This window comes from Neodiprion pinetum, chromosome 4, assembly GCF_021155775.2.
Source record: "Neodiprion pinetum isolate iyNeoPine1 chromosome 4, iyNeoPine1.2, whole genome shotgun sequence".
In the NCBI taxonomy this organism is placed as follows: domain Eukaryota; kingdom Metazoa; phylum Arthropoda; class Insecta; order Hymenoptera; family Diprionidae; genus Neodiprion; species Neodiprion pinetum.
Window position 1 is genome coordinate 37,679,160 of NC_060235.2, and position 12,083 is coordinate 37,691,242.

The 12,083-nt window shown below is 35.5% G+C and overlaps 3 protein-coding genes across 6 annotated transcripts; all 3 read right to left on the reverse strand.

Annotated features, from left to right (window-relative positions):
* Positions 1 to 62: 62 nt before the first annotated feature.
* LOC124215893 (general odorant-binding protein 56d-like) lies at positions 63 to 2,404 on the reverse strand. 3 transcript variants are annotated; one of them, XM_046619795.2, is made up of 7 exons: positions 2,245 to 2,404; positions 1,863 to 1,938; positions 1,706 to 1,758; positions 1,526 to 1,561; positions 613 to 712; positions 429 to 498; positions 63 to 329 (listed from the first exon to the last, which is right to left on the reverse strand). In XM_046619795.2, the coding sequence occupies exons 1-7, from the start codon at positions 2,299 to 2,301 to the stop codon at positions 317 to 319; spliced, it is 405 nt and encodes a 134-aa protein (XP_046475751.1). In that variant the 5' UTR covers positions 2,302 to 2,404; the 3' UTR covers positions 63 to 316. The 3 variants fall into 3 exon arrangements, with proteins under 3 accessions (XP_046475751.1, XP_046475754.1, XP_046475752.1); XM_046619798.2 differs by having other exon boundaries at positions 1,863 to 1,984; positions 2,245 to 2,396; XM_046619796.2 differs by lacking the exon at positions 1,526 to 1,561.
* A 1,892-nt stretch (positions 2,405 to 4,296) lies between these two features.
* LOC124215894 (general odorant-binding protein 69a-like) lies at positions 4,297 to 7,214 on the reverse strand. 2 transcript variants are annotated; one of them, XM_046619799.1, is made up of 7 exons: positions 7,054 to 7,214; positions 6,726 to 6,798; positions 6,582 to 6,634; positions 6,142 to 6,177; positions 5,280 to 5,379; positions 4,786 to 4,850; positions 4,297 to 4,678 (listed from the first exon to the last, which is right to left on the reverse strand). In XM_046619799.1, exons 1-7 carry the CDS (start codon positions 7,108 to 7,110, stop codon positions 4,661 to 4,663), a joined length of 402 nt encoding a protein of 133 aa, XP_046475755.1. In that variant the 5' UTR covers positions 7,111 to 7,214; the 3' UTR covers positions 4,297 to 4,660. The 2 variants fall into 2 exon arrangements, with proteins under 2 accessions (XP_046475755.1, XP_046475756.1); XM_046619800.2 differs by lacking the exon at positions 6,142 to 6,177.
* Positions 7,215 to 9,195: 1,981 nt separating this feature from the next.
* On the reverse strand, positions 9,196 to 12,036 carry meigo (Solute carrier family 35 member B1 homolog meigo). Its single transcript, XM_046620619.2, has 2 exons — positions 11,456 to 12,036; positions 9,196 to 11,085 (listed from the first exon to the last, which is right to left on the reverse strand). Exons 1-2 carry the CDS (start codon positions 11,849 to 11,851, stop codon positions 10,507 to 10,509), a joined length of 975 nt encoding a protein of 324 aa, XP_046476575.1. The 5' UTR covers positions 11,852 to 12,036; the 3' UTR covers positions 9,196 to 10,506.
* Between the last annotated feature and the right edge of the window lie 47 nt (positions 12,037 to 12,083).

Consider the following 12,083-nt stretch of genomic DNA (forward strand, 5'->3'; position numbering starts at 1 on the left):
AACTTCAAGACTTTATGAACGTAGAAGAGACAAAAACAAACTTTATAAGTAATAAATAAAGGTTTTGGTTATTATTCGATGCATAAAATCGAAATTTATTTATCTCAATAGAAACTCAAAACATGGTTTCTCACGATACACGTTAGTGATTGAACATATTATACTACATTTGAAAACTCGTGTCTATCACCTGCAGGGAAAAACTTGATTCACAACTCAGTACGTATCTATTCTTCGAAAAATAATCCTTATCAAGATTTTCTTCCATCGAAGGAGATTTCCGAGAATTTGCTGCAGTGAACCGTGCGAAGTTAGATCAAAAAGTACACCTGAAAAGAGGTAAGGGAGGCTTAATATCGTTTCAACACTTGCCCGTATCTAATTTCATAACTGTAAACAATACAAATTCGATATTTCTGCATACTCACATCTGCAATGGACTTTTGTCGTAATAGCATTTGTTAGTCTGGTATACCGAGTCGCAATCATCGGTACCCTCTGAAGAGGAAAAAATAAAAATAAATACAAATTATATTATAAATAGGCCGTTGATGTGGCGAAATTGCCTCCATCTCCAATTAGTACGTATTATTTTAATGTATAGATACTTACTGATTGTTCCACAGCTTCGAAGCACTGGTTCAGCCTTGCCCAATATTTCCTCTGGTAACATTGCGACGAGCGTGTCTACGTCGATTTCCCCGTCATCGAACTAAACATTAAACAATTAGTAGGTTGTGGTGTTATTTTTCTTTTCTTTTTCTCTCATCAAAACTATTAATATAAGCATAATACGCTCGTACGCGTTGCAAGTAATCGTTGTGAAACGTATGTTGTCTTGTTAAATAAAATCTAGTGGATTATTGTTAACTCTTGTAAGCTAACTTTACTGACTCGAGACTTGTAAACTCAGATGACAATATACGACTCATTGGCGTGTTAATCTCTTTGACTCGAGTTTATTTATTTATTTATTTATTTAACCATCGTTAGCTGCCTTTAAATACCGCCACTCTACCAGTTCTCATGCAACGGATTTTATAATTATAATTATTATCGTACCCTACCGTGTCTTTTGTATAAAAATTGACGCTGAAACGTCTGGTGCCCTACGAGTATTTTTTACTATTGTTCATTTGAATTCAGGCTAGTTAGGGATTCACGCCGAAGTGTGAACTGTAAGTTTGTTTTACTTTCTGTAAAACGTGACTCTGATGTCATATGCCGGTCAATAAGGAAGAGCGATTAAGGATTGTATTACACCTAACTGAGACATTTTGCGTAATGAAATTGTTCCAATTAATTCATGCAACAGGTAGAATTAACGAAAATTGTATACCGTTCAAGATTAGTGAGGAGAATAAAGGCAATTTTCTTTCGAAAAGACTGAGTGCAGCACGAAAATTGACGCTCATTTTTTTTACATTTGAAAAGATCGAAAGTCACGGAGCGTGTTGAGTGAATACCAATAAAAATTACCACGTAGCAAACGTGGATGTGTATAAAAATAATGAAATTCACTTACAGCAGAAATTTGATTCAACAGGCACAGCATGTAACACTGAAACAGAATCGTTGTAATTACCAAAAGCTAATAGCGATAGAAATAGAAAACAAATCCCTTGACGTTCGGTTTAAATGACTATACATACGAACGCTACAATGGAACTGCAAATTTAACAGAAAATCATTAGTTTATTAATACCTTCAACTTTGGGTCGTCTGTGAAATCGCCAGATCTGCACTTGATGATCAAGTCTGCAAGAAATAAAAAAATAAATGAAACATCAATCACCACGCGTTGACGCGATAACACGAAGATAAATTATTTTCAAATCGTTTAATCGCGTGATTTCACTTACCCTCGGCGACGCCTGTCTCTGCGACGCATGTGTTATGTAGCATTTGGGCCATTTCCTGCATTTCATCGCTCATTGCCTGTTAGGAAATTGTTCCACGTACAATTTGCAGATTCGATTTACAGCTGAGATTTCCGACCATTGGGAATCCCGTTACAGGAAAAAGATAGAGTTGATACGACAAAGAAGAACTGCAGTTTCGTGTAATGTTTTTTGAAAAATTTTTACAAAATAGGAAAATATAGAAAACTGGGCAATCTCCTTGCGAAAATTTAAATGGAAGATCGAAATGAAAGCAGAAACGTTAACGTGATCGCGCATTGTATAATCTGTACAGGAATTCGCAGCGGGCGAAAAGGGATTTATATATGAAATGCAAACTCACCATCGATTTGCCAAAAAGAAATATCGCGATAACAAGACCGTAAATAAGCGTGGACATTTTATCGCCGTTACGATACCAAACGATATTAACTATAATTATTTCTGATTCGGTAATCAAATACGACAAACATCAAATGTTGGATCAGACTTGGGTGACATTGATCAGGCATCTCCTTATATAGACGAGGGACATCCCTGCATCTACTTGAACTAATGAACAGAGATTAATTTAATGACATTTACGGCTTTCCGAGTGCAGCCTCAAGCACGCTTAAACCCCATCATTTTTATGAATACGTAATCGAAAACTGTATGATTACTGAAGCGATGCAAGTTCTCTCCACCAAGGCAATCCGCATCATCGATATCAACACTCATCGTCTCTTCTTTACCATTCCGCTGCACGTTGCAATTACTTTGTTTTCCGAGATAGCGAATTTCATTCTTCATACTGAACAGTTGGAAATAATATTTCGAAGGAAGCTTAATATTGACGGAAAACTTCTCTTTCGGATATAAGTATACTTCACACTTGTGGGGGGGGGGGGGGGGGGGGGGGGGGGGCGAGGAAATGTAGATTATACTTTACATAACACTGATACAGGTAACGTGCATGTGTAGAATAAAATGATGATAAGGTGATTATCATCCGAGAATTGTTAGCAAAAAATACCGTTCAAGAATCTTTTGATTAATTTCACTAATAAAAACGCAACACATAATCTCGAGAAATTCAGAAACCATAAAGAAAATAAATTTGCAACTGAATGCTGTACGAAATTCTTACCGTTCATACCAACGAATGGATGAAGTTTGAACTTTAATTTAAAAACTAGATTACTTGAAATTTTTACTTGTATTAAAGCTATTCTATTATTATTGTAAAATTTTCTGGGATTTCATCAACAAGAAAGTATTTCAGCATTTGTAGATATCTCTTTCGGCATCCTGGGATCGCGGGTTCGATTCTAAACTATTCAGTTACATAAGTAAACGAACATCCGCAAAAAGAGTACTCCTTTAATCACTACCTAACGAATGCAATGCAGAGTCCGTGTACGTATCTACGTAGTTACGTAAACGACATTTAATTTCTCTATTAAAAACGCTTCGTTCACTACTTGATAATCCTCTGCTCTGTTTACGGGAACAACAAATTTCTTTTAAAATATTTTCCGCCCCTCGTGTACCAATGTTTCCTTTGTATGCAACTGTACGCAGTTGACAACTAAGGTTTTATTTTATATTAATTACATTTAATTATGACAAGCCTCACAATCAGTAATATCACCAATTTACATTTATGTTCATCTTAGCAAGTGGCTCCAAGATGGAAATTAAGAATTTTGAAAACAAACGAACCGAATTTCTGTATGTTTTACGCAGCCTAGCGAAATTCTAAAGAATTATTTTGCAACTGTGAAATCGGGGTTTGTTATGTGTCATAAATATGTCGTCAGAAATTCCAGGGCGACGCAGCTATTATTATTGAAATAAACGGAGGGTATTTTTGCTAATTATTAACGCATATATTGTGCCTAGGTCCGAATATTCCAAACAAAATTTCGGTTTACCGACATTTAATCATACCAATGCAATCGTCAAGCAATAGCATTGTGGTCAATTCAATATTGCACCTGATTCTACTTAATTCACCCGTTCATTACCCTGCACTAAAATCAGTTCCTCATATTTCCGCCCATATGGCGCCATCTTCTGGACTATTTGATAGCTTCATTGAACGTTACCGAATATGCATGGATCACAGAACTGTTACACAGATTGCCTACCATTAGGCGCCCACACCTAAATCATTTGATAGCTTCATAGTCATTACCGAGTATTCACGGATCACAGAACTGTTACACGGGTTGTCTACCATGAGGCGTCCACACTAACTGAACATTCACAGTCATTTTCTCAAGATATTATTTTTCCCTATAGGTATGATAACTGACCAGTATGCTGTTATTACAGAACGATCGAATAGACTCGAGTATGCAAAGAGGCCGGATTTCTGGTTGCAAGTTCTCATTGAATCCTTCGGTAAACATCTAGTTGTTTTCTTCTTTATTACCAGTACAGTTATATTTTGCCAATATAGTTACAGAAGTGCCAATTCAATTTTGAAGAATGACGTTATTTTTTGAAATCATTACAAAATATGTTACATACGTGTGTATACATGGGAACATACTATATTCTGTGAATTTTGGGAACTGATATGCACAGATGTTTAGAACAGCTGCATTAATTACCACGTTGAGGAGTGAACATATGATTACATTCAAAAATTTGCAATCTCACCAACAAATACTTGATACAAAACATATAGTATGCCTATTTCGGATATAATTCACAGTAAGGTTTTTCTCCTTCGAAGGAGGCTCCTGGAAATCGCTGCGAGTCGAACGAAATTATGCCAACATGTACAGCTGAAAACAAATGAGAAAAGCGTAATTATGCGTTAGTACTTGCCTATTTTAAGTTCCGCAACAATGAAAAATTATAAATTCGATCCCCCGCCAATCACCATACTTACGTCTGGTAATCCATTGTACCAACACTTGTTCGTCTGGAATGCCGTATCGCAATCATCGGAACCCTCTGCGAAACGAAAGAAGAAACATGAATGGGAAAGTTTCATGGAACAAGTATTCCAACTTTTATACGGGTGCATAAAGTAGAGTTTTTTTTTTTTACTTCGGTTATAAACGATAATTGTAAGTGTTACTTGCAATTAAATGTCAGTTTTATTTTTATAAGTATGATGATGTACGTAGACATTATATGTGCAACTACTTTGGATACGGCTTACGTTAAACAGCACTTCTTTAAAACTGCTGATAATTTGCTTTAACTTCGTTCATCGAATGAAGGAAGAAAATAATTATAATAACGAATTTATTCTTTACGAAACTAGTGTAGAATATGAATTTAAAAAACTGCCATCGAACTTTCCTACTGTAATAAGCCTTTAATGGTGATCGGTTTAGCTGGACCTCCCATTACTACGGATATCTTAAACATACTCACTGACTGTTCCACAGCTTCGAACTACTGGCTCAGCGTCGCCCACGACGTGCTCGGGTAATACTGCGACGATAGTTTCTACGTCGATGTTGCCGTCATCAATCTAGACATGGAACAATTAAATAACGTTTTGGGTGTTCCAACAAACGTGTCACTGTAAGTGAAGCTGATAATAAATCATCGAGGCGTGTTTAATATTGTCACACAGAATCGACCGGTTGTCATAATTTTTTCGATTTTTATATTTCATTATAAAAAGTTCAGAGATTGGTAACAGGATCAGTCGGACTAGGCGAAATTCTCTGGGCTTTATTCCCGCGCTACTCAATGGCTGTGGATACGGTGTGAGATGGATTTATACTGGGTTATAATTGGAATAATGGTCTTGCTATGTGTGTTTGAAGTTTGCGTTCATTGCGTGGTGTTAAACAGAAAAAAGGTGGATTATAAAGAAGTCTCTTTGAATGGCTATTGTGTAAAAAGAGATTATTTCGCAATGAAATCGGTGGATAAAAGTTTTAAACCGTACGAAATGACTCGATATAAACTGACAATATCCGCAATCGTACGCGCAATCTGTAGTTGAAAGGATTTCAAGTCATATAAAATTATACGAAATCAGCCAAAAATATTTGTAACCATGCTTATGTAGGTCTTTCGCTGGAACTGACGAAATTCTTCATTTTTGGTACATTTTTTTTTATTAATGACACCGTTCGATTTATAAAAAATGTCCCCGAAGTTTCAGATTTTCGTCTGAATTTCTGTTCGTGTTATAAGTTTTCAAAAAAACTAACGAAACGTAATACATTTATAACCATACTTCTATATTCTATAATTGATAAAAATAATGAAATTCACTTACACCGGAAATTTGTTCCAACAGGCACAGCATGTAACACTGAAATAGAACCATTGTAATTATCATAAGCGAATTGCAATGGAAATAGAAAACAAATTCCTTGGCGTTCGATTGAAATGACTACACAAACACTTGCAATTACATGGAAAATAATCGAATGCAGGGTCAAATTTAGCGCAGGGTGCCAAGGGAGGCACCCCGAAACCTCCAGATAATAGAGGCCTCCATAATTAATTTTCGCAAATTTTGAAAATTTTTTTTAATAATAAAATTTGTTTATGTGACCAATGAAAAATTTTTTACCTCAGAAATATTACCATTTATATTTTTATTCACTTCGAATCTGTTTAAAAAAAAACTTTCAGAAACAAGAATATCGAGGCGAAGGCCTGACTCGCCTAATTTCGATTTACCTAGCAGCTGGATTACAAATTATTGGTTACCTTCAACTTTGGGTCATCCGGAAAATTACCGGTTCTTGCCTGGACGATCAAGTCTGTAAGAAAAAAATATAAATGACCATCTGGTGATACGATAAAACGAAGAGAAATTATTATCGGATTGTTTAATCGCACAAGCTCACTTACCCTCGGCGACGCCTGTCTCTGCGACGCATGTGTCGTGTAGCATTTGTACCATTTCGGCCATTCCATCATCTGCCTGTTAAAAGTATAATCCACAAGTCTGAATTTAGATATGAAATTTCCGATCTTTGCGAAACAGGCGTTCGAATAAAAATCAGCTAATACGACGGTCAAAATTTGCATTCTTAAACAATTAGAATAGCAAAGTAAAATAAAGAAAAAATTTCAACGTCAAAGAAAATTGGAATAGAAGCAGAAAGCTGCACACCATGAATCAAAGTTGGAATTTGCAACAACGAGTAGAACGAATTTACGCAAAATCAAAACTCACCATCGATTTGGCAACGAAAAATATCATTATAACAAGACCGTAACTAAGCTTAGACATTTTATCGTCGATGCAATAAAAAAAAAACTAGGTCTACTAATTACTTCCTGATCGCTAATCGAACGAAATAAACCGCGGGTACTGGATCAGACTGGGGTGGCATTGCTCGGGCAACTACTTATATAAGCGAGGAAGATTCCTGGATCTACCTGAACTAATGAACAAAATTAAGCTAATGACATTTACGTGCTGCCGAGTGCAGCCCCAACCGCGCCTAAACCCGTCATTTTCATAAACACACAATCCAACACCGTGTGATTAGGTACTGAAGCGATGTAAGTTTCCTCCATCAAGGCAATCCGCGTTTCAGACAAGACAATTGGTAATACATGATAAATGCTTTCAATTTCAGTATGTATTTAAAATGTGGAAATGACGTTTTACATATTCCAAAACAAGCAGATTTGAATGAGCACACTCTATTTTCTATTGAAAATGGAAAATAGTAGGTATGCATGGCATTAACAATTTGACAAATACCTCTATTGAAGTACTTTCGACTTTTACGGGAATTTATAGTGCTGTCAGTGCTATTCTTTCATTATTGTGACATTTAAACGGAGACAATTTTCCAAATGAAAAATCCCCGTTTAGTCTCATAGTAAATAGTATAATCAAAACAGGCAGGCTACTTGTTAAAAATACCGGGTTTTCCTAATTTTATTAACATACCTGTATCGTTGAAAGTATATACGATATATCCGGTAATTACATGACCGAATGGAGAGTTTTATTTTCTCGATTGGAGAATATTTCAGTTTATACTACGTATCGAAATTCTCGTTCCGTATGACAAGATCGAAGGTTTATTTCTGAACCATCGCGAAAAACAGTTGCACACAATGAACTCCCTTTTTTTTTTTTTTTGTTACTTACTAGTGTTAGTGTTCGTTTGTTTCTATATACATAGCTTATGTTTTACTTTTCATTATTACTCTAATTTTATTATATGTTATTAAGGTTGTTCCGACTCGGTATCAACAATGTTGTAATTATGTTTCAATAGATGCATTAAATATGTCCTGAGGATGACTCCAATCAGGGTCGAAACGTTGACGGCAAAAACTTGTTGTTAAATAATGACCTACATTTCCAAGATCCACAACAGAACTCCCTTAATCACTACGTTAGTGAGTGTAACAAGGAATCCGTGTTTAACGAAAGTGGTTTCGTAACTAACATTCGGTTTCCTTAACGAAAACGCGACGATAACCTTTCTGTATTTCTTTCCACTTTTTACGCTGGAATCAAAATTCTTTGCAAATTTTGAACGTCTCGTGCGAGAATCTTCCTTTCAATCCATATTCGGCTTTCAACTGTGATTTGGTGTGAGGCTAATAATACGTAATTGTAACAAGAAACAGAATCAGGAAAAAAAAAATCTGCCCGATCAGGGCAAAATTTCGTTATTGCATGCACATGGAATTACGCAAGAATACACCTATGGCTGATTGTAAGACAATTACACGAAATTATATACCTATAAATACGGGCTGCAGTTGGTAAATACAGCTTCTAACGAGAATAACACAAGTTTGCATTTATATTTACCTTCGCAAGTAGTTACACGGTTCGATTCTCTCCATTGTTAAGTGGAAACCGAAATATAAACTATGTGCACGTTGCAGAATTATTAGCCGAAATTATGCATTCTTTACGGTCCTCTATAAAAATCTGAAGAATGTTGTTGCGACTGTACAATAGGTGTTGTCTTTTTCGTATATCATGAATCTGTTGTTAGAAATTCCAGGGCGACACACAGTGGGGAATTTTCATGAAATCGTGGAATTAAATCAGGGCATCATCAGAATTTTGTCAAATTTGGTATACCAACGTTTCTGGGATTGCTGATTACGAATATAATATCAAAATTTGGTAAACAAAACGGCGGATTAAAACATGAAGTTCGTAATAAAATCGATGTACAGAAAATCCACTTTCCCTAGGTTTTCGGGAACGCTGATTACGAATCTGATATCCAAAATTGGATAAAATGTAGTACTGAAATTAGCTCGCCGGATGTCACCTACATTATTATTTTATGAGTATACAATTAACAGTTTTTGCAGAAATTAAACACTCGTCATTCTTTGTGGCATTTATTTATCAATATATCTTATAACTATATGTACCGTATATAAGTATTATATAAGAAAATATTAACGAAAGCATATTTATTGCAGACTCAACCGCAACGGCCACTTTACTGATCTGAAAAGTGGGCCAAAAGTAGCGTATGATTCCCTCTGATACTTGTTCCTGCATTTGCGGGGAAAAAGTAGCACTTTTCAAGTCAATAGTGATCACAGTTAAGTCGGTAATAAAATCCTGTATGCAACACGCGAATAAACCAATTATTCCGTTGTTAGGTAACGTTCTATTTAGCGTATAGATATGCAGTGATAGACTTTTATAATATTTATACCCATTTCAATTTTATTTCTCTTTATTTTTACTCTTAGTAAATTTGGCTGAGAGAAAATTTTATATACATATAGTTTGCGGATCGAAATATGTATGTAAAAAATAGTCGCCATCTAATTTTCTTAAAGGAGTATTCTTACCATTAATCGGAAAAACTTGATAATTGGAAATGTTGGAACAACGCTATAGTCGTAAGTACTGTACAAATAAATATGTATAAGCCATATACATAAATGAATTTGAGCGCATTGCACTAAACGTTGTGATGTGTAATCTGTATTATGCATATTTTGTGTGAAATATATATATATATATATATATATACATAGTTCACAATCTATACGTATATAGATTGTGATCCAAGTAATTCCTTATATCATGTTCCAAATTGAAAATTTATACGTACTGATTATGAGATATACACACGGTTCTTACTGGAAGGAAAAAAATTACCAATGACAATTGTAATTTGTAACTAGGAAAATTTCAATTAAAAATTACGAACGTAATAGTTAGTATCGATTTTTCTTGGAACGACAGATTACATTTGTAATTTTATTAGAAACCAATTAATTACAAAAACGCCCAACACTGATCGAAGTTTATAAATTTATTTCTGTTCGCTGATAATGTTCATCTATTCTAGACACCTTTTCGTCGCGTTATCAATTGTACCTAAAGGAAGTATAAAGGTGAAGTTGGTAACGAGACTGTAACGATGTTTAGGAAAAATTGTTATTTTACACCATGAAGTTGAATTTTAGTAAACCATGATAAACAAAACATACTCTCATTTTGAAAAGCTGACTCCTTCAAAGTGATCATAATTATATATTTTTAAGTATATATATTTTTCCCTGACGTTTCGTTGCAATTATTTTACTAACTTCAGCCTCATAAGAACCTGAACTAAATAAAAATTCAGAACCTCCAACATAATTCATCTATCATACTATGATAATATAATTAAATTCATTCAGTAGTTTCCTTTAATGGTACTTTGGTCTTGCCGTACATGGCGTCTAAGAATAACCCTGAGAAGACTGTAATCGTTGCCAGCCATTGTCTGGGTAATAAATTATTACCAAATAATAAAACAGAACCTAGTACAGTAAAGAATTTCCTAGTAGTAGTCATAACGGAACATGGAAGAGGGCCGAAATCTGACACTGTTAAGAATATGAAAAATTGTCCAAACGCTCCTGCTAAAGAGAAGGAAACGATGTGCCATAGGCAGTTTGGATGTCTCTGCATAAATGACAAGAATTGTACAAGCTCTCCTGACACTAGGATAACCGAAGTACTGAATATAAATGACCAGAAATTCATGTTCAGCATCATGTGGCCAGATTTAGATTTGTGCTCTGCTCGCATTCTTTCCTGTACCGCTCCAGTCAGTCCATCCATCGTCAATGACAGCAGCAGCAAAAACTCTCCAAAGCCCATTTGGCTTTCGGTCTGCTTGGTATTTGCCACATTGTCTTTGTACATGAAGAGAGCAACGCCCACAACGATCAGTAACACGAATAGGTATTTCCTCAATGGATAAACCTTAAATGAAAAATTAACCATATTTTTAGTTGAACGACACATGTTTGGTTCGAGATAAGAATTATCATTATTTTTTATCATCTCACCTCACAGACCAGTCACTCTTAAATTTGAATAAAACAGTATTGCGAATGTTGTTGAGAAAATTATGAACGAATCATATTTTTGCTTTGAAAAAATCTTGATTAATACCTTGGTGGACAAGAGGAATATTTACAGTAGTTTTAATCTAATCGACTAGAAATGACAGACTTTGATGGGGCATCGACGTGTTGCTTTAAACATGACAGAGTAATACTGATATGAATAGATAGGAGAACTATTGCAAAATCTGTAAAAGGTTTGAATAATCGACAAGTTAAAATCTCACCTTCCTTCCGAGCAGTACACCGAGTATCATAACAGGAATAGGCTTGCCAGCCTTGCCGACAACCTGAGTAGGATAGCTGACAAATTGCAAAGCCATAGTACTACAAACCATAGCGAGTAGATAAGTAAGCGAACTGACAGCATAATAAATTGTACGAGTAGAGTCTTCGCCTTGTTTCATAACAGTCAATAGTATAACTTTGGCAAACATGTAGTTGAGCAAACATTGGACAGAAACCAATGCGAACGCGAATGTGAATTTTTCGGGTTTGTCGGCATCTCCGTACTGTCCTCTGGTTATTTTTTCTTGAAGAACACCGAAATAAAAGTAACACACGAAAATACCAGCTGCACAAACGAGCAACTTTATTTTCGACGATTTCTGACTACCAGTCATTATTGATCAGTTTCTGTCAAACAATATCTACATATATTCCAAACGGTATTAGAACCGCGACATATGCTCATCGAGGTTATACCGGACACGTCCACGTCTCGTCCACTTTAACTATTTCTTGCGGCTTTGCACACGCGACTGAACCAGATTGCACCGCGCACTTATTGCTCAACGCGCGGTTACAGTTTCAACTTCAACTGACGTTTCGCCAAGTGTCGCCTCTTTTCGTGCG